General features: G+C 51.4%; 1 protein-coding gene across 1 annotated transcript in view; it reads left to right on the top strand.

Annotated features, from left to right (window-relative positions):
- The window catches only part of LOC129980852 (mesocentin-like), a 48538-nt gene extending 28992 nt beyond the window's left edge, over positions 1–19546 (top strand). Inside the window, exon 3 of the mRNA XM_056091283.1 lies at positions 1707–19546. Coding sequence (XP_055947258.1) covers positions 1707–19429 — 17723 coding nt within the window. The 3' untranslated portion in view covers positions 19430–19546. The remainder of the gene's footprint in view (positions 1–1706) is intronic.
- Positions 19547–20293: the final 747 nt, after the last annotated feature.

Here is a 20293-nt window from a genome sequence, read left to right as displayed (position 1 = left end):
CCATGTTGAGCCTGCTGGTCCCGGAACCACTCCTGGCGCTCAGACTGGACCTGACGGCAAAATAAACAAACTTGTTGTCCCAACCACTACAACACCCAAAGGCCCAGTAGGACCCGGAGGTATGCCATTATCTCCATATTATCCTCAGGGACCTGGAGGTCAACCTATGTATCCTTTCGGACCAGGAAGCCCATACGGACCTGGAGAACAAACGACAACAACACCAATTCCAGGACCAGACGGTAAACCACTACAGATTGAGCCAGCTGGACCAGGTACCACTCCAGGAACAGTGACAGGACCTGACGGAAAACCGAAGAAATTCGTCCTCCCCAAAGGAGCATTCACTACACCAGGATCAATCCCCGGACCCGATGGCAAACCAATCCATGTTGAGCCTGCTGGTCCCGGAACCACTCCTGGCGCTCAGACTGGACCTGACGGCAAAATAAACAAACTTGTTGTCCCAACCACTACAACACCCAAAGGCCCAGTAGGACCCGGAGGTATGCCATTATCTCCATATTATCCTCAGGGACCTGGAGGTCAACCTATGTATCCTTTCGGACCAGGAAGCCCATACGGACCTGGAGAACAAACGACAACAACACCAATTCCAGGACCAGACGGTAAACCTCTACAGATTGAGCCAGCTGGACCAGGTACCACTCCAGGAACAGTGACAGGACCCGACGGAAAACCGAAGAAATTCGTCCTCCCCAAAGGAGCATTCACTACACCAGGATCAATCCCCGGACCCGATGGCAAACCAATCCATGTTGAGCCTGCTGGTCCCGGAACCACTCCTGGCGCTCAGACTGGACCTGACGGCAAAATAAACAAACTTGTTGTCCCAACCACTACAACACCCAAAGGCCCAGTAGGACCCGGAGGTATGCCATTATCTCCATATTATCCTCAGGGACCTGGAGGTCAACCTATGTATCCTTTCGGACCAGGAAGCCCATACGGACCTGGAGAACAAACGACAACAACACCAATTCCAGGACCAGACGGTAAACCACTACAGATTGAGCCAGCTGGACCAGGTACCACTCCAGGAACAGTGACAGGACCCGACGGAAAACCGAAGAAATTCGTCCTCCCCAAAGGAGCATTCACTACACCAGGATCAATCCCCGGACCCGATGGAAAACCAATCCATGTTGAGCCTGCTGGTCCCGGAACCACTCCTGGCGCTCAGACTGGACCTGACGGCAAAATAAACAAACTTGTTGTCCCAACCACTACAACACCCAAAGGCCCAGTAGGACCCGGAGGTATGCCATTATCTCCATATTATCCTCAGGGACCTGGAGGTCAACCTATGTATCCTTTCGGACCAGGAAGCCCATACGGACCTGGAGAACAAACGACAACAACACCAATTCCAGGACCAGACGGTAAACCACTACAGATTGAGCCAGCTGGACCAGGTACCACTCCAGGAACAGTGACAGGACCTGACGGAAAACCGAAGAAATTCGTCCTCCCCAAAGGAGCATTCACTACACCAGGATCAATCCCCGGACCCGATGGCAAACCAATCCATGTTGAGCCTGCTGGTCCCGGAACCACTCCTGGCGCTCAGACTGGACCTGACGGCAAAATAAACAAACTTGTTGTCCCAACCACTACAACACCCAAAGGCCCAGTAGGACCCGGAGGTATGCCATTATCTCCATATTATCCTCAGGGACCTGGAGGTCAACCTATGTATCCTTTCGGACCAGGAAGCCCATACGGACCTGGAGAACAAACGACAACAACACCAATTCCAGGACCAGACGGTAAACCACTACAGATTGAGCCAGCTGGACCAGGTACCACTCCAGGAACAGTGACAGGACCCGACGGAAAACCGAATAAATTCGTCCTCCCCAAAGGAGCATTCACTACACCAGGATCAATCCCCGGACCCGATGGCAAACCAATCCATGTTGAGCCTGCTGGTCCCGGAACCACACCTGGCGCTCAGACTGGACCTGACGGCAAAATCAACAAACTTGTAGTCCCAACAACTACAACACCCAAAGGCCCGCTAGGACCCGGAGGTCAACCTATGTATCCTTCCGGACCCCAAGGACCTGGAGGACAGACAACAACGACACCAATTCCAGGACCTGATGGTAAACCACTACAGATTGAGCCAGCTGGACCAGGTACCACTCCAGGAACAGTGACAGGACCCGACGGAAAACCGAATAAATTCGTCCTCCCCAAAGGAGCATTCACTACACCAGGATCAATCCCCGGACCCGATGGCAAACCAATCCATGTTGAGCCTGCTGGTCCCGGAACTACACCTGGCGCTCAGACTGGACCTGACGGCAAAATCAACAAACTTGTAGTCCCAACAACTACAACACCCAAAGGCCCGCTAGGACTCGGAGGTCAACCTATGTATCCTTCCGGACCCCAAGGACCTGGAGGACAGACAACAACGACACCAATTCCAGGACCTGACGGTAAACCACTACAGATTGAGCCAGCTGGACCAGGTACCACTCCAGGAACAGTGACAGGACCCGACGGAAAACCGAATAAATTCGTCCTCCCCAAAGGAGCATTCACTACACCAGGATCAATCCCCGGACCCGATGGCAAACCAATCCATGTTGAGCCTGCTGGTCCCGGAACCACACCTGGCGCTCAGACTGGACCTGACGGCAAAATCAACAAACTTGTAGTCCCAACAACTACAACACCCAAAAGCCCGCTAGGACCCGGAGGTCAACCTATGTATCCTTCCGGACCCCAAGGACCTGCAGGACAGACAACAACGACACCAATTCCAGGACCTGACGGTAAACCACTACAGATTGAGCCAGCTGGACCAGGTACCACTCCAGGAACAGTGACAGGACCCGACGGAAAACCGAATAAATTCGTCCTCCCCAAAGGAGCATTCACTACACCAGGATCAATCCCCGGACCCGATGGCAAACCAATCCATGTTGAGCCTGCTGGTCCCGGAACCACACCTGGCGCTCAGACTGGACCTGACGGCAAAATCAACAAACTTGTAGTCCCAACAACTACAACACCCAAAGGCCCGCTAGGACCCGGAGGTCAACCTATGTATCCTTCCGGACCCCAAGGACCTGGAGGACAGACAACAACGACACCAATTCCAGGACCTGACGGTAAACCACTACAGATTGAGCCAGCTGGACCCGGTACCACTCCAGGAACAGTGACAGGACCCGACGGAAAACCGAATAAATTCGTCCTCCCCAAAGGAGCATTCACTACACCAGGATCAATCCCCGGACCCGATGGCAAACCAATCCATGTTGAGCCTGCTGGTCCCGGAACCACACCTGGCGCTCAGACTGGACCTGACGGCAAAATCAACAAAATTGTAGTCCCAACAACTACAACACCCAAAGGCCCGCTAGGACCCGGAGGTCAACCTATGTATCCTTCCGGACCCCAAGGACCTGGAGGACAGACAACAACGACACCAATTCCAGGACCTGACGGTAAACCACTACAGATTGAGCCAGCTGGACCAGGTACCACTCCAGGAACAGTGACAGGACCCGACGGAAAACCGAATAAATTCGTCCTCCCCAAAGGAGCATTCACTACACCAGGATCAATCCCCGGACCCGATGGCAAACCAATCCATGTTGAGCCTGCTGGTCCCGGAACCACACCTGGCGCTCAGACTGGACCTGACGGCAAAATCAACAAACTTGTAGTCCCAACAACTACAACACCCAAAGGCCCGCTAGGACCCGGAGGTCAACCTATGTATCCTTCCGGACCCCAAGGACCTGGAGGACAGACAACAACGACACCAATTCCAGGACCTGACGGTAAACCACTACAGATTGAGCCAGCTGGACCAGGTACCACTCCAGGAACAGTGACAGGACCCGACGGAAAACCGAATAAATTCGTCCTCCCCAAAGGAGCATTCACTACACCAGGATCAATCCCCGGACCCGATGGCAAACCAATCCATGTTGAGCCTGCTGGTCCCGGAACCACACCTGGCGCTCAGACTGGACCTGACGGCAAAATCAACAAACTTGTAGTCCCAACAACTACAACACCCAAAGGCCCGCTAGGACCCGGAGGTCAACCTATGTATCCTTCCGGACCCCAAGGACCTGGAGGACAGACAACAACGACACCAATTCCAGGACCTGACGGTAAACCACTACAGATTGAGCCAGCTGGACCAGGTACCACTCCAGGAACAGTGACAGGACCCGACGGAAAACCGAATAAATTCGTCCTCCCCAAAGGAGCATTCACTACACCAGGATCAATCCCCGGACCCGATGGCAAACCAATCCATGTTGAGCCTGCTGGTCCCGGAACCACACCTGGCGCTCAGACTGGACCTGACGGCAAAATCAACAAACTTGTAGTCCCAACAACTACAACACCCAAAGGCCCGCTAGGACCCGGAGGTCAACCTATGTATCCTTCCGGACCCCAAGGACCTGGAGGACAGACAACAACGACACCAATTCCAGGACCTGACGGTAAACCACTACAGATTGAGCCAGCTGGACCAGGTACCACTCCAGGAACAGTGACAGGACCCGACGGAAAACCGAATAAATTCGTCCTCCCCAAAGGAGCATTCACTACACCAGGATCAATCCCCGGACCCGATGGCAAACCAATCCATGTTGAGCCTGCTGGTCCCGGAACCACACCTGGCGCTCAGACTGGACCTGACGGCAAAATCAACAAACTTGTAGTCCCAACAACTACAACACCCAAAGGCCCGCTAGGACCCGGAGGTCAACCTATGTATCCTTCCGGACCCCAAGGACCTGGAGGACAGACAACAACGACACCAATTCCAGGACCTGACGGTAAACCACTACAGATTGAGCCAGCTGGACCAGGTACCACTCCAGGAACAGTGACAGGACCCGACGGAAAACCGAATAAATTCGTCCTCCCCAAAGGAGCATTCACTACACCAGGATCAATCCCCGGACCCGATGGCAAACCAATCCATGTTGAGCCTGCTGGTCCCGGAACCACACCTGGCGCTCAGACTGGACCTGACGGCAAAATCAACAAACTTGTAGTCCCAACAACTACAACACCCAAAGGCCCGCTAGGACCCGGAGGTCAACCTATGTATCCTTCCGGACCCCAAGGACCTGGAGGACAGACAACAACGACACCAATTCCAGGACCTGACGGTAAACCACTACAGATTGAGCCAGCTGGACCAGGTACCACTCCAGGAACAGTGACAGGACCCAACGGAAAACCGAATAAATTCGTCCTCCCCAAAGGAGCATTCACTACACCAGGATCAATCCCCGGACCCGATGGCAAACCAATCCATGTTGAGCCTGCTGGTCCCGGAACCACACCTGGCGCTCAGACTGGACCTGACGGCAAAATCAACAAACTTGTAGTCCCAACAACTACAACACCCAAAGGCCCGCTAGGACCCGGAGGTCAACCTATGTATCCTTCCGGACCCCAAGGACCTGGAGGACAGACAACAACGACACCAATTCCAGGACCTGACGGTAAACCACTACAGATTGAGCCAGCTGGACCAGGTACCACTCCAGGAACAGTGACAGGACCCGACGGAAAACCGAATAAATTCGTCCTCCCCAAAGGAGCATTCACTACACCAGGATCAATCCCCGGACCCGATGGCAAACCAATCCATGTTGAGCCTGCTGGTCCCGGAACCACACCTGGCGCTCAGACTGGACCTGACGGCAAAATCAACAAACTTGTAGTCCCAACAACTACAACACCCAAAGGCCCGCTAGGACCCGGAGGTCAACCTATGTATCCTTCCGGACCCCAAGGACCTGGAGGACAGACAACAACGACACCAATTCCAGGACCTGACGGTAAACCACTACAGATTGAGCCAGCTGGACCAGGTACCACTCCAGGAACAGTGACAGGACCCGACGGAAAACCGAATAAATTCGTCCTCCCCAAAGGAGCATTCACTACACCAGGATCAATCCCCGGACCCGATGGCAAACCAATCCATGTTGAGCCTGCTGGTCCCGGAACCACACCTGGCGCTCAGACTGGACCTGACGGCAAAATCAACAAACTTGTAGTCCCAACAACTACAACACCCAAAGGCCCGCTAGGACCCGGAGGTCAACCTATGTATCCTTCCGGACCCCAAGGACCTGGAGGACAGACAACAACGACACCAATTCCAGGACCTGACGGTAAACCACTACAGATTGAGCCAGCTGGACCAGGTACCACTCCAGGAACAGTGACAGGACCCGACGGAAAACCGAATAAATTCGTCCTCCCCAAAGGAGCATTCACTACACCAGGATCAATCCCCGGACCCGATGGCAAACCAATCCATGTTGAGCCTGCTGGTCCCGGAACCACACCTGGCGCTCAGACTGGACCTGACGGCAAAATCAACAAACTTGTAGTCCCAACAACTACAACACCCAAAGGCCCGCTAGGACCCGGAGGTCAACCTATGTATCCTTCCGGACCCCAAGGACCTGGAGGACAGACAACAACGACACCAATTCCAGGACCTGACGGTAAACCACTACAGATTGAGCCAGCTGGACCAGGTACCACTCCAGGAACAGTGACAGGACCCGACGGAAAACCGAATAAATTCGTCCTCCCCAAAGGAGCATTCACTACACCAGGATCAATCCCCGGACCCGATGGCAAACCAATCCATGTTGAGCCTGCTGGTCCCGGAACCACACCTGGCGCTCAGACTGGACCTGACGGCAAAATCAACAAACTTGTAGTCCCAACAACTACAACACCCAAAGGCCCGCTAGGACCCGGAGGTCAACCTATGTATCCTTCCGGACCCCAAGGACCTGGAGGACAGACAACAACGACACCAATTCCAGGACCTGACGGTAAACCACTACAGATTGAGCCAGCTGGACCAGGTACCACTCCAGGAACAGTGACAGGACCCGACGGAAAACCGAATAAATTCGTCCTCCCCAAAGGAGCATTCACTACACCAGGATCAATCCCCGGACCCGATGGCAAACCAATCCATGTTGAGCCTGCTGGTCCCGGAACCACACCTGGCGCTCAGACTGGACCTGACGGCAAAATCAACAAACTTGTAGTCCCAACAACTACAACACCCAAAGGCCCGCTAGGACCCGGAGGTCAACCTATGTATCCTTTCGGACCCCAAGGACCTGGAGGACAGACAACAACGACACCAATTCCAGGACCTGACGGTAAACCACTACAGATTGAGCCAGCTGGACCAGGTACCACTCCAGGAACAGTGACAGGACCCGACGGAAAACCGAATAAATTCGTCCTCCCCAAAGGAGCATTCACTACACCAGGATCAATCCCCGGACCCGATGGCAAACCAATCCATGTTGAGCCTGCTGGTCCCGGAACCACACCTGGCGCTCAGACTGGACCTGACGGCAAAATCAACAAACTTGTAGTCCCAACAACTACAACACCCAAAGGCCCGCTAGGACCCGGAGGTCAACCTATGTATCCTTCCGGACCCCAAGGACCTGGAGGACAGACAACAACGACACCAATTCCAGGACCTGACGGTAAACCACTACAGATTGAGCCAGCTGGACCAGGTACCACTCCAGGAACAGTGACAGGACCCGACGGAAAACCGAATAAATTCGTCCTCCCCAAAGGAGCATTCACTACACCAGGATCAATCCCCGGACCCGATGGCAAACCAATCTATGTTGAGCCTGCTGGTCCCGGAACCACACCTGGCGCTCAGACTGGACCTGACGGCAAAATCAACAAACTTGTAGTCCCAACAACTACAACACCCAAAGGCCCGCTAGGACCCGGAGGTCAACCTATGTATCCTTCCGGACCCCAAGGACCTGGAGGACAGACAACAACGACACCAATTCCAGGACCTGACGGTAAACCACTACAGATTGAGCCAGCTGGACCAGGTACCACTCCAGGAACAGTGACAGGACCCGACGGAAAACCGAATAAATTCGTCCTCCCCAAAGGAGCATTCACTACACCAGGATCAATCCCCGGACCCGATGGCAAACCAATCCATGTTGAGCCTGCTGGTCCCGGAACCACACCTGGCGCTCAGACTGGACCTGACGGCAAAATCAACAAACTTGTAGTCCCAACAACTACAACACCCAAAGGCCCGCTAGGACCCGGAGGTCAACCTATGTATCCTTCCGGACCCCAAGGACCTGGAGGACAGACAACAACGACACCAATTCCAGGACCTGACGGTAAACCACTACAGATTGAGCCAGCTGGACCAGGTACCACTCCAGGAACAGTGACAGGACCCGACGGAAAACCGAATAAATTCGTCCTCCCCAAAGGAGCATTCACTACACCAGGATCAATCCCCGGACCCGATGGCAAACCAATCCATGTTGAGCCTGCTGGTCCCGGAACCACACCTGGCGCTCAGACTGGACCTGACGGCAAAATCAACAAACTTGTAGTCCCAACAACTACAACACCCAAAGGCCCGCTAGGACCCGGAGGTCAACCTATGTATCCTTCCGGACCCCAAGGACCTGGAGGACAGACAACAACGACACCAATTCCAGGACCTGACGGTAAACCACTACAGATTGAGCCAGCTGGACCAGGTACCACTCCAGGAACAGTGACAGGACCCGACGGAAAACCGAATAAATTCGTCCTCCCCAAAGGAGCATTCACTACACCAGGATCAATCCCCGGACCCGATGGCAAACCAATCCATGTTGAGCCTGCTGGTCCCGGAACCACACCTGGCGCTCAGACTGGACCTGACGGCAAAATCAACAAACTTGTAGTCCCAACAACTACAACACCCAAAGGCCCGCTAGGACCCGGAGGTCAACCTATGTATCCTTCCGGACCCCAAGGACCTGGAGGACAGACAACAACGACACCAATTCCAGGACCTGACGGTAAACCACTACAGATTGAGCCAGCTGGACCAGGTACCACTCCAGGAACAGTGACAGGACCCGACGGAAAACCGAATAAATTCGTCCTCCCCAAAGGAGCATTCACTACACCAGGATCAATCCCCGGACCCGATGGCAAACCAATCCATGTTGAGCCTGCTGGTCCCGGAACCACACCTGGCGCTCAGACTGGACCTGACGGCAAAATCAACAAACTTGTAGTCCCAACAACTACAACACCCAAAGGCCCGCTAGGACCCGGAGGTCAACCTATGTATCCTTCCGGACCCCAAGGACCTGGAGGACAGACAACAACGACACCAATTCCAGGACCTGACGGTAAACCACTACAGATTGAGCCAGCTGGACCAGGTACCACTCCAGGAACAGTGACAGGACCCGACGGAAAACCGAATAAATTCGTCCTCCCCAAAGGAGCATTCACTACACCAGGATCAATCCCCGGACCCGATGGCAAACCAATCCATGTTGAGCCTGCTGGTCCCGGAACCACACCTGGCGCTCAGACTGGACCTGACGGCAAAATCAACAAACTTGTAGTCCCAACAACTACAACACCCAAAGGCCCGCTAGGACCCGGAGGTCAACCTATGTATCCTTCCGGACCCCAAGGACCTGGAGGACAGACAACAACGACACCAATTCCAGGACCTGACGGTAAACCACTACAGATTGAGCCAGCTGGACCAGGTACCACTCCAGGAACAGTGACAGGACCCGACGGAAAACCGAATAAATTCGTCCTCCCCAAAGGAGCATTCACTACACCAGGATCAATCCCCGGACCCGATGGCAAACCAATCCATGTTGAGCCTGCTGGTCCCGGAACCACACCTGGCGCTCAGACTGGACCTGACGGCAAAATCAACAAACTTGTAGTCCCAACAACTACAACACCCAAAGGCCCGCTAGGACCCGGAGGTCAACCTATGTATCCTTCCGGACCCCAAGGACCTGGAGGACAGACAACAACGACACCAATTCCAGGACCTGACGGTAAACCACTACAGATTGAGCCAGCTGGACCAGGTACCACTCCAGGAACAGTGACAGGACCCGACGGAAAACCGAATAAATTCGTCCTCCCCAAAGGAGCATTCACTACACCAGGATCAATCCCCGGACCCGATGGCAAACCAATCCATGTTGAGCCTGCTGGTCCCGGAACCACACCTGGCACTCAGACTGGACCTGACGGCAAAATCAACAAACTTGTAGTCCCAACAACTACAACACCCAAAGGCCCGCTAGGACCCGGAGGTCAACCTATGTATCCTTCCGGACCCCAAGGACCTGGAGGACAGACAACAACGACACCAATTCCAGGACCTGACGGTAAACCACTACAGATTGAGCCAGCAGGACCTGGTACCACTCCAGGAACAGTGACAGGACCCGACGGAAAACCGAATAAATTCGTCCTTCCCAAAGGAGCATTCACTACACCAGGATCAATCCCCGGACCCGATGGCAAACCAATCCATGTTGAGCCTGCTGGTCCCGGAACCACTCCTGGCGCTCAGACCGGACCTGACGGTAAAATTAACAAACTTGTTGTCCCAACCACTACAACAACCAAAGGCCCGCTAGGACCCGGAGGTCAACCTATGTATCCTTCCGGACCCCAAGGACCTGGAGGACAGACAACAACGACACCAATTCCAGGACCTGACGGTAAACCACTACAGATTGAGCCAGCTGGACCAGGTACCACTCCAGGAACAGTGACAGGACCCGACGGAAAACCGAATAAATTCGTCCTCCCCAAAGGAGCATTCACTACACCAGGATCAATCCCCGGACCCGATGGCAAACCAATCCATGTTGAGCCTGCTGGTCCCGGAACCACACCTGGCGCTCAGACTGGACCTGACGGCAAAATCAACAAACTTGTAGTCCCAACAACTACAACACCCAAAGGCCCGCTAGGACCCGGAGGTCAACCTATGTATCCTTCCGGACCCCAAGGACCTGGAGGACAGACAACAACGACACCAATTCCAGGACCTGACGGTAAACCACTACAGATTGAGCCAGCTGGACCAGGTACCACTCCAGGAACAGTGACAGGACCCGACGGAAAACCGAATAAATTCGTCCTCCCCAAAGGAGCATTCACTACACCAGGATCAATCCCCGGACCCGATGGCAAACCAATCCATGTTGAGCCTGCTGGTCCCGGAACCACACCTGGCGCTCAGACTGGACCTGACGGCAAAATCAACAAACTTGTAGTCCCAACAACTACAACACCCAAAGGCCCACTAGGACCCGGAGGTCAACCTATGTATCCTTCCGGACCCCAAGGACCTGGAGGACAGACAACAACGACACCAATTCCAGGACCTGACGGTAAACCACTACAGATTGAGCCAGCAGGACCTGGTACCACTCCAGGAACAGTGACAGGACCCGACGGAAAACCGAATAAATTCGTCCTCCCCAAAGGAGCATTCACTACACCAGGATCAATCCCCGGACCCGATGGCAAACCAATCCATGTTGAGCCTGCTGGTCCCGGAACCACACCTGGCGCTCAGACTGGACCTGACGGCAAAATCAACAAACTTGTAGTCCCAACAACTACAACACCCAAAGGCCCGCTAGGACCCGGAGGTCAACCTATGTATCCTTCCGGACCCCAAGGACCTGGAGGACAGACAACAACGACACCAATTCCAGGACCTGACGGTAAACCACTACAGATTGAGCCAGCTGGACCAGGTACCACTCCAGGAACAGTGACAGGACCCGACGGAAAACCGAATAAATTCGTCCTCCCCAAAGGAGCATTCACTACACCAGGATCAATCCCCGGACCCGATGGCAAACCAATCCATGTTGAGCCTGCTGGTCCCGGAACCACACCTGGCGCTCAGACTGGACCTGACGGCAAAATCAACAAACTTGTAGTCCCAACAACTACAACACCCAAAGGCCCGCTAGGACCCGGAGGTCAACCTATGTATCCTTCCGGACCCCAAGGACCTGGAGGACAGACAACAACGACACCAATTCCAGGACCTGACGGTAAACCACTACAGATTGAGCCAGCTGGACCAGGTACCACTCCAGGAACAGTGACAGGACCCGACGGAAAACCGAATAAATTCGTCCTCCCCAAAGGAGCATTCACTACACCAGGATCAATCCCCGGACCCGATGGCAAACCAATCCATGTTGAGCCTGCTGGTCCCGGAACCACACCTGGCACTCAGACTGGACCTGACGGCAAAATCAACAAACTTGTAGTCCCAACAACTACAACACCCAAAGGCCCGCTAGGACCCGGAGGTCAACCTATGTATCCTTCCGGACCCCAAGGACCTGGAGGACAGACAACAACGACACCAATTCCAGGACCTGACGGTAAACCACTACAGATTGAGCCAGCAGGACCTGGTACCACTCCAGGAACAGTGACAGGACCCGACGGAAAACCGAATAAATTCGTCCTTCCCAAAGGAGCATTCACTACACCAGGATCAATCCCCGGACCCGATGGCAAACCAATCCATGTTGAGCCTGCTGGTCCCGGAACCACTCCTGGCGCTCAGACCGGACCTGACGGTAAAATTAACAAACTTGTTGTCCCAACCACTACAACACCCAAAGGCCCGCTAGGACCCGGAGGTCAACCTATGTATCCTTCCGGACCCCAAGGACCTGGAGGACAGACAACAACGACACCAATTCCAGGACCTGACGGTAAACCACTACAGATTGAGCCAGCTGGACCAGGTACCACTCCAGGAACAATGACAGGACCCGACGGAAAACCGAATAAATTCGTCCTCCCCAAAGGAGCATTCACTACACCAGGATCAATCCCCGGACCCGATGGCAAACCAATCCATGTTGAGCCTGCTGGTCCCGGAACCACACCTGGCGCTCAGACTGGACCTGACGGCAAAATCAACAAACTTGTAGTCCCAACAACTACAACACCCAAAGGCCCGCTAGGACCCGGAGGTCAACCTATGTATCCTTCCGGACCCCAAGGACCTGGAGGACAGACAACAACGACACCAATTCCAGGACCTGACGGTAAACCACTACAGATTGAGCCAGCTGGACCAGGTACCACTCCAGGAACAGTGACAGGACCCGACGGAAAACCGAATAAATTCGTCCTCCCCAAAGGAGCATTCACTACACCAGGATCAATCCCCGGACCCGATGGCAAACCAATCCATGTTGAGCCTGCTGGTCCCGGAACCACACCTGGTGCTCAGACTGGACCTGACGGCAAAATCAACAAACTTGTAGTCCCAACAACTACAACACCCAAAGGCCCGCTAGGACCCGGAGGTCAACCTATGTATCCTTCCGGACCCCAAGGACCTGGAGGACAGACAACAACGACACCAATTCCAGGACCTGACGGTAAACCACTACAGATTGAGCCAGCAGGACCTGGTACCACTCCAGGAACAGTGACAGGACCCGACGGAAAACCGAATAAATTCGTCCTCCCCAAAGGAGCATTCACTACACCAGGATCAATCCCCGGACCCGATGGCAAACCAATCCATGTTGAGCCTGCTGGTCCCGGAACCACACCTGGCGCTCAGACTGGACCTGACGGCAAAATCAACAAACTTGTAGTCCCAACAACTACAACACCCAAAGGCCCACTAGGACCCGGAGGTCAACCTATGTATCCTTCCGGACCCCAAGGACCTGGAGGACAGACAACAACGACACCAATTCCAGGACCTGACGGTAAACCACTACAGATTGAGCCAGCTGGACCAGGTACCACTCCAGGAACAGTGACAGGACCCGACGGAAAACCGAATAAATTCGTCCTCCCCAAAGGAGCATACACTACACCAGGATCAATCCCCGGACCCGATGGCAAACCAATCCATGTTGAGCCTGCTGGTCCCGGAACCACACCTGGCGCTCAGACTGGACCTGACGGCAAAATCAACAAACTTGTAGTCCCAACAACTACAACACCCAAAGGCCCGCTAGGACCCGGAGGTCAACCTATGTATCCTTCCGGACCCCAAGGACCTGGAGGACAGACAACAACGACACCAATTCCAGGACCTGACGGTAAACCACTACAGATTGAGCCAGCTGGACCAGGTACCACTCCAGGAACAGTGACAGGACCCGACGGAAAACCGAATAAATTCGTCCTCCCCAAAGGAGCATTCACTACACCAGGATCAATCCCCGGACCCGATGGCAAACCAATCCATGTTGAGCCTGCTGGTCCCGGAACCACACCTGGCGCTCAGACTGGACCTGACGGCAAAATCAACAAACTTGTAGTCCCAACAACTACAACACCCAAAGGCCCGCTAGGACCCGGAGGTCAACCTATGTATCCTTCCGGACCCCAAGGACCTGGAGGCCAGACAACAACGACACCAATTCCCGGACCGAATGGCAAGCCGATACAGATTGAGCCAGCAGGACCAGGTACTACTCCAGGTACAGTGACAGGACCTGACGGAAAACCAAATAAATTCGTCGTTCCCAAAGGAGCTTTCACAACGCCAGGATCAATTCCCGGACCCGATGGCAAACCTATCCATGTTGAACCTGCTGGTCCTGGATCAACTCCCGGTACTGTGACGGGACCAGATGGTAGTATAAACCAAGTCTTTGTTCCCACGACTCCAAAATCGTCAGAAACTTCAGGTGGTAAAAAAGGTACTGGAGAAAATCCGGCAAATTCTAATAATGCTATTGGACCTCTAAAACCTGCTAGCACCACAACTCCAACTTCAATTTCTGGCCCAGATGGCCAGCCAATAAATGTTGTTCCTGCTGGCCCAGGAACTACTCCAGGAACAGTCACTGGTCCCGATGGAAAACCAAAGAAATTTGTCGTCCCACAGGGAGCGTTCACAACACCAGGTTCAGTCCCTGGACCGGATGGCAATCCAATTCCGGTTGAACCAGCAGGTCCAGGAACAACTCCAGGCACTCAGACTGGTCCTGATGGAAAAATAAATAAAGTTATTGTACCTACAACAACTCCAAGCCCGCAGGGATCAGAAGAACAACCAGGAAATCCTCTTAGTCCAAATGGACAAACAACACCAGGATCGGAAGGACCTGATTTTAATTTCCAAACTCCTAGACCCATTAAAGGACCAAAAGGTAAACCTATTCAGATTATTCCTGCAGGACCTGGCACAACACCAGGAACAGTCACCGGTCGTAATGGCAGACCTAAGAGATTTGTTGTTCCTAAGGGAGCCTTTACGACTCCCGGATCTATTCCAGGTCCAAATGGAAAACCAATTCATGTAAAACCTGCAGGACCTGGAACAACACCTGGGGTTAAAACAGGCCCAGATGGCAGTATAGACAGTATTATTTTGCCTTCTACTCCAAAAGATTCTCAACCAGGCTTCCCAACCTTCCAATTCCGAACTCCAAAACCAATTAAAGGACCCAAGGGAAAACCATTGCAAGTAATCCCTGCAGGTCCAGGCACTACACCCGGTGTAGTGACCGGTCCTGATGGAAAACCTGTTAAATTTATAGTTCCTTTTGGAGCGTTTACCACTCCAGGATCCATTCCCGGACCTAATGGAAAACCAATACATGTTAGGCCAGCTGGACCAGGAACAACTCCCGGAGCAAAAACAGATTCTGATGGCGATATAGATAGCATAGTTTTGCCTTCTACTCCAAAAGGACCAAGTCCAGGATTGCAATTCCAAACTCCAAAACCAATTAAGGGTCCTGCTGGCAAACCCCTACAAATTATTCCAGCTGGTCCTGGCACAACACCGGGTGTTGTTACGGGTCCAGATGGAGAACCAATAGAATATATTGTTCCCTTTGGGGCATTTACGACTCCTGGATCTATACCTGGAGCAAATGGAAAACCAATTCATGTTAAACCAGCGGGTCCTGGAACAACACCAGGCGCTAAAACTGATTCTGATGGAGATATAGATAGTATTGTTTTGCCATCAACGCCAAAAGGACCAAGTCCAGGATTTCAGTTCCAGACACCCAGACCTATTACTGCACCTGGTGGAAAACCAATTCAAATTGTACCTGCCGGTCCAGGTACTACACCAGGTGTTGTGACAGACCCAGAAGGACATCCTGTTAAATTTATAGTTCCAAAGGGAGCATTTACCACACCAGGATCTATTATGGGACCTCACGGAAAGCCTATTCATGTCAGACCCGCTGGACCTGGAACTACCCCAGGAGCTAAGACAGACTCCGACGGAAGTATTGATAGTATCGTTTTGCCAACAACACCCAAAGGCTCTGGTCCCGGCTTCCAATTCCAGACTCCCAAATCTGTAACTAAACCTGATGGCCAACCAATTCAAGTCGTTCCTGCAGGACCAGGTACAACCCCAGGTGTTGTGACCGGCCCTGATGGACAACCTGTTAAATTTATCGTTCCACAAGGGGCGTTCACCACTCCAGGATCTTTTATGGGACCTAACGGCAAACCTATTCATGTCGGACCCGCTGGCCCTGGAACTACTCCTGGTGCAAAGACTAACTCCGATGGAAGTATTGACAGCATTGTTTTACCAACAACGCCGAAAGGATCCGGTCCAGGCTACCAATTCCCGTCTCCCAAATCTGTAACTAAACCTGATGGCCAACCTATTCAAGTCGTTCCTGCAGGACCAGGTACAACACCAGGTGTTGTGACCGGCCCTGATGGACGACCTGTTAAATTTATCGTTCCACAAGGAGCGTTCACCACTCCAGGATCTTTTATGGGACCTAACGGCAAACCTATTCATGTCGGACCCGCTGGCCCTGGAACTACTCCTGGTGCAAAGACTAACTCCGATGGAAGTATTGACAGCATTGTTTTACCAACAACGCCGAAAGGATCTGGTCCAGGCTTCCAATTCCCGACTCCCAAATCTGTAACTAAACCTGATGGCCAACCTATTCAAGTCATTCCTGCCGGACCAGGTACGACCCCAGGTGTTGTGACAGGTCCTGATGGACGACCTGTTAAATTTATCGTTCCACAAGGAGCGTTCACCACTCCAGGATCTTTTATGGGACCGAACGGCAAACCTATTCATGTCGGACCTGCTGGACCTGGAACCACACCTGGAGCGAAGACAGACTCCGATGGAAATATTGACAGTATTGTTTTGCCAAGAACTCCCAGAGGAGCAGGTCCTGGATTCCAATTTTCAACACCAGGACCAGTACCGCGACCAGATGGGCAACCTATTCAAATTGTCCCTGCTGGTGTAGGTACTACTCCTGGCGTTGTGACCGGTCCAGATGGCCAACCTGTGAAATTCATTGTTCCTAATGGTGCATTTTCAACACCAGGATATATCCCCGGACCTCATGGGAAACCTATTCGAGTTGGTCCAGCCGGACCTGGTACTACTCCAGGTGCGAAAACGGATTCTGACGGAGATGTAAGTGAAATAGTATTGCCTTCTACTCCCAGCCCACCGGCACCTAAGCCAGTTAATCCAACAACACCAACTGATGTTCAAGGGCCTCAAGGTGGTCCAATAATGATTATACCAGCCGGACCAGGTACTACTCCAGGGACAATTACAGATCCAGATGGTAATCCTACGAAATTTATAGTACCTTTAGGAGCTTTCACGACACCAGGATCTATTCCCGGCCCTGATGGAAAACCGATACATGTGCAACCAGCTGGTCCAGGTACGACACCAGGAGCCGAAACAGGACCAGATGGAAAAATAAATAAAATTATTTTGCCTACAACACCTAAAAGACCATCCTACCCAGTTCCTACAACCACAACTCCAATACCAGGCCCTGGACAACCTATCCAAATAGTTCCTGCCGGACCAGGAACAACTCCAGGTACTGTTACTGGTCCTGATGGGCAGCCAGTGAAATTTATTGTACCACAAGGCGCTTTTGTTACCCCAGGCACGATTCCAGGTCCTGATGGAAAACCTATTCCTGTGGAACCACAGGGACCAGGAAGTACACCAGGCGCTGAATTGGGTCCTGATGGGAAAATAAATAAAATTGTTCTTCCCACAACTCCTTCTAATCCACCATCCTCAGGTCCATTAAATCCGAAAGGTGAGCCCATTCCACCATTTGGACCAGGAAATAGTCCCAATTCCCCTCAGCCACCAGGAAATTATCCAGGATCAGCATTCCAATTTCCAGGTTTCCCTGGCGCTCCAGGCGCTAATGGGCCAATAGGATATTACGATTTCAGTCAGTTGCCTAGCGGAGAATCACCTGAAATGGAAGGTCCTATTGGCTTCCTTCCTAATTTCAGTCCTGAAATTGGAGGTCCATTCCCAGGTTTTCCAGGAGGTCCAGGCAGTCCTGGCCCAGGTGGATTTTTAAATGTTAATTCCCTACCAGATTTCATCAATCCAGGATACGGATTCCCAGGTTCACCTCAGGATCCTCTTGGCTATTTGAACTTCAGTATGCTTCCGCCCGGTTATAACCCTGATTTCTCAGGTCAGTTTGTTTACCCTGGGTATCCTGGCTCCCCTGGAAGCTCAGGTCAATTCCCTGGTGGCTTCTTGAGCTTCCCTGAACTACCTAAAGATGTCACGGACAAAATAAACGGTACCTTTAGTCTCCCTCAACTGATGCAAGCTCTGCAACCACTTTTCCCCGGGCAAAATATTAACATTGGAGCAATTCCAAAAGATCAGATGCAGAACATTCCCGGTTTTGATGGAAATTATGATAACCTTAGACTTCAAAATTTTGGAAGCAATAATCAGCCAACTGGAGGTGTGTTCTATCTTCCAGAACTAGTGCGTCTCGTCAGCTATCTTCCAGTGGGTTCGTTTGGTAACGGTCCAGGAACTATTAATCAAGATGGAGGATTCGGGGATCCATTTAACTTCCCTGGTCTAAATGGCGCTCCTGGATACATTTGTGACTATCCAGATAACGGCGATGCCACCGCCGGAGGATCTCAGGACTTAGGTGGGGAGATTAAAGGAAGTGGCAATGGACCATCCGGAGATGTGGCGGACGCTGCTCCAGAAAATGATTTGGGTGGTGTTGCTCCAGGAAATAATTTAGGTAGTGCTGCTCCAGAAAATGATTTGGGAGGCGCTGCTCCAGTAAATAATCCGGGAGGGACTGCTCCACAAAGTGATCTGGCTTCTCCTACTCCTGTAGCTCCAACAGATCAAGATTGTGAAGAGGACGTACATGGAGCATTCAGCAAAGCCAGGCAGGCGCTTATGAATGTCGCATCTAGTACAGGAGAACAGGCAGTCAGTCAGTTAATGCAAGACATTATTTCCGGAATCAATATATCTGGCAATTACGTCGACTATAATGATTTCTTCAATCAGCTCTCATCCCTGTTGTCCCAAGTTCGCACAGATCCAACAGAGAGTCCTACTAAACAGCTCATAACAATTCTAATGGATGGCTTAATCGCAGCACTGGAAGCCTTGAATTCCGCTAAAGTTACTGGATTTAGAAATGACGTTTCTATCGCTAGCGATCTGCCCGTGTATACGTCATTCTTAAATGAAATACTTTATTAAATTTGTGCATCGTATTTTCGTAGTAGAGAGCATATATAATAGCAAAATTCTGTGTATAAATATTTCAGGCTTTTGTGTTCCTAAAAAAACTTTGTAATAAAATATGTAACCCTTTAATTATCTTGTTTTCTTCCTTCATTTCATTACCATTCAGATGCCATTTAAAATGTTTTCAGAATTACATAAATTTTGCCATCATTTTGAATGAATTTTTTTCTTCTGATTTATCATATAAATAAAATATTAAGAGCTTCTGCTGAATCTTACTCAAGACAAAAATTATTATTTTATTAAATTTAAAAAAAAACATTTATTTTTTTAATGAACCGGTCAAGATATAAAACCGTAAATTCATAATCCAGGTATAAAAATTAGATGAAAGTGAAAGGAGCATTTCCTTCTTGTAATGATGTACGCAAATAGAATTACCATCTCCAAATATTTCAAATAAGTTGTACTCTTTGTCCCGAGAATTGTTATACAGCTTTATTTCATCACATACCAGATTTTACGTAAAATAAAAAGATTTATAATTATTCAGTTCACGTAATATGCTTTTTAACATTTCTATGAGACATACAACTTTGAAATTTATTTAATAAGTAGGAGAATTCATCCCATGCTTTTACTAAATAGAAACAAAAAAATATTAATCAAATGCATACATATATATATACAATATTTGAGCAGTTGCTGGAACAATTCGTACAATGTAATCACATTGTACGATACGTCAGTCTACATTGTGACACAAGAGTAAAAGAGACAGAAATTTTCCCTTCGGTGATTTTACAATGAGATTTTGATAGCGACTTAGGAAAGGGAATCTTAGGTATTTTTAAAAGAATGTTTAAGTATTAGGGA

This window comes from Argiope bruennichi, chromosome 8 (assembly GCF_947563725.1).
Source record: "Argiope bruennichi chromosome 8, qqArgBrue1.1, whole genome shotgun sequence".
NCBI classification, from domain to species: Eukaryota; Metazoa; Arthropoda; class Arachnida; order Araneae; family Araneidae; genus Argiope; species Argiope bruennichi.
The sequence above is the reverse complement of the archived record's forward strand: the minus strand, read 5'-3'. Positions and strand labels throughout refer to the sequence as shown.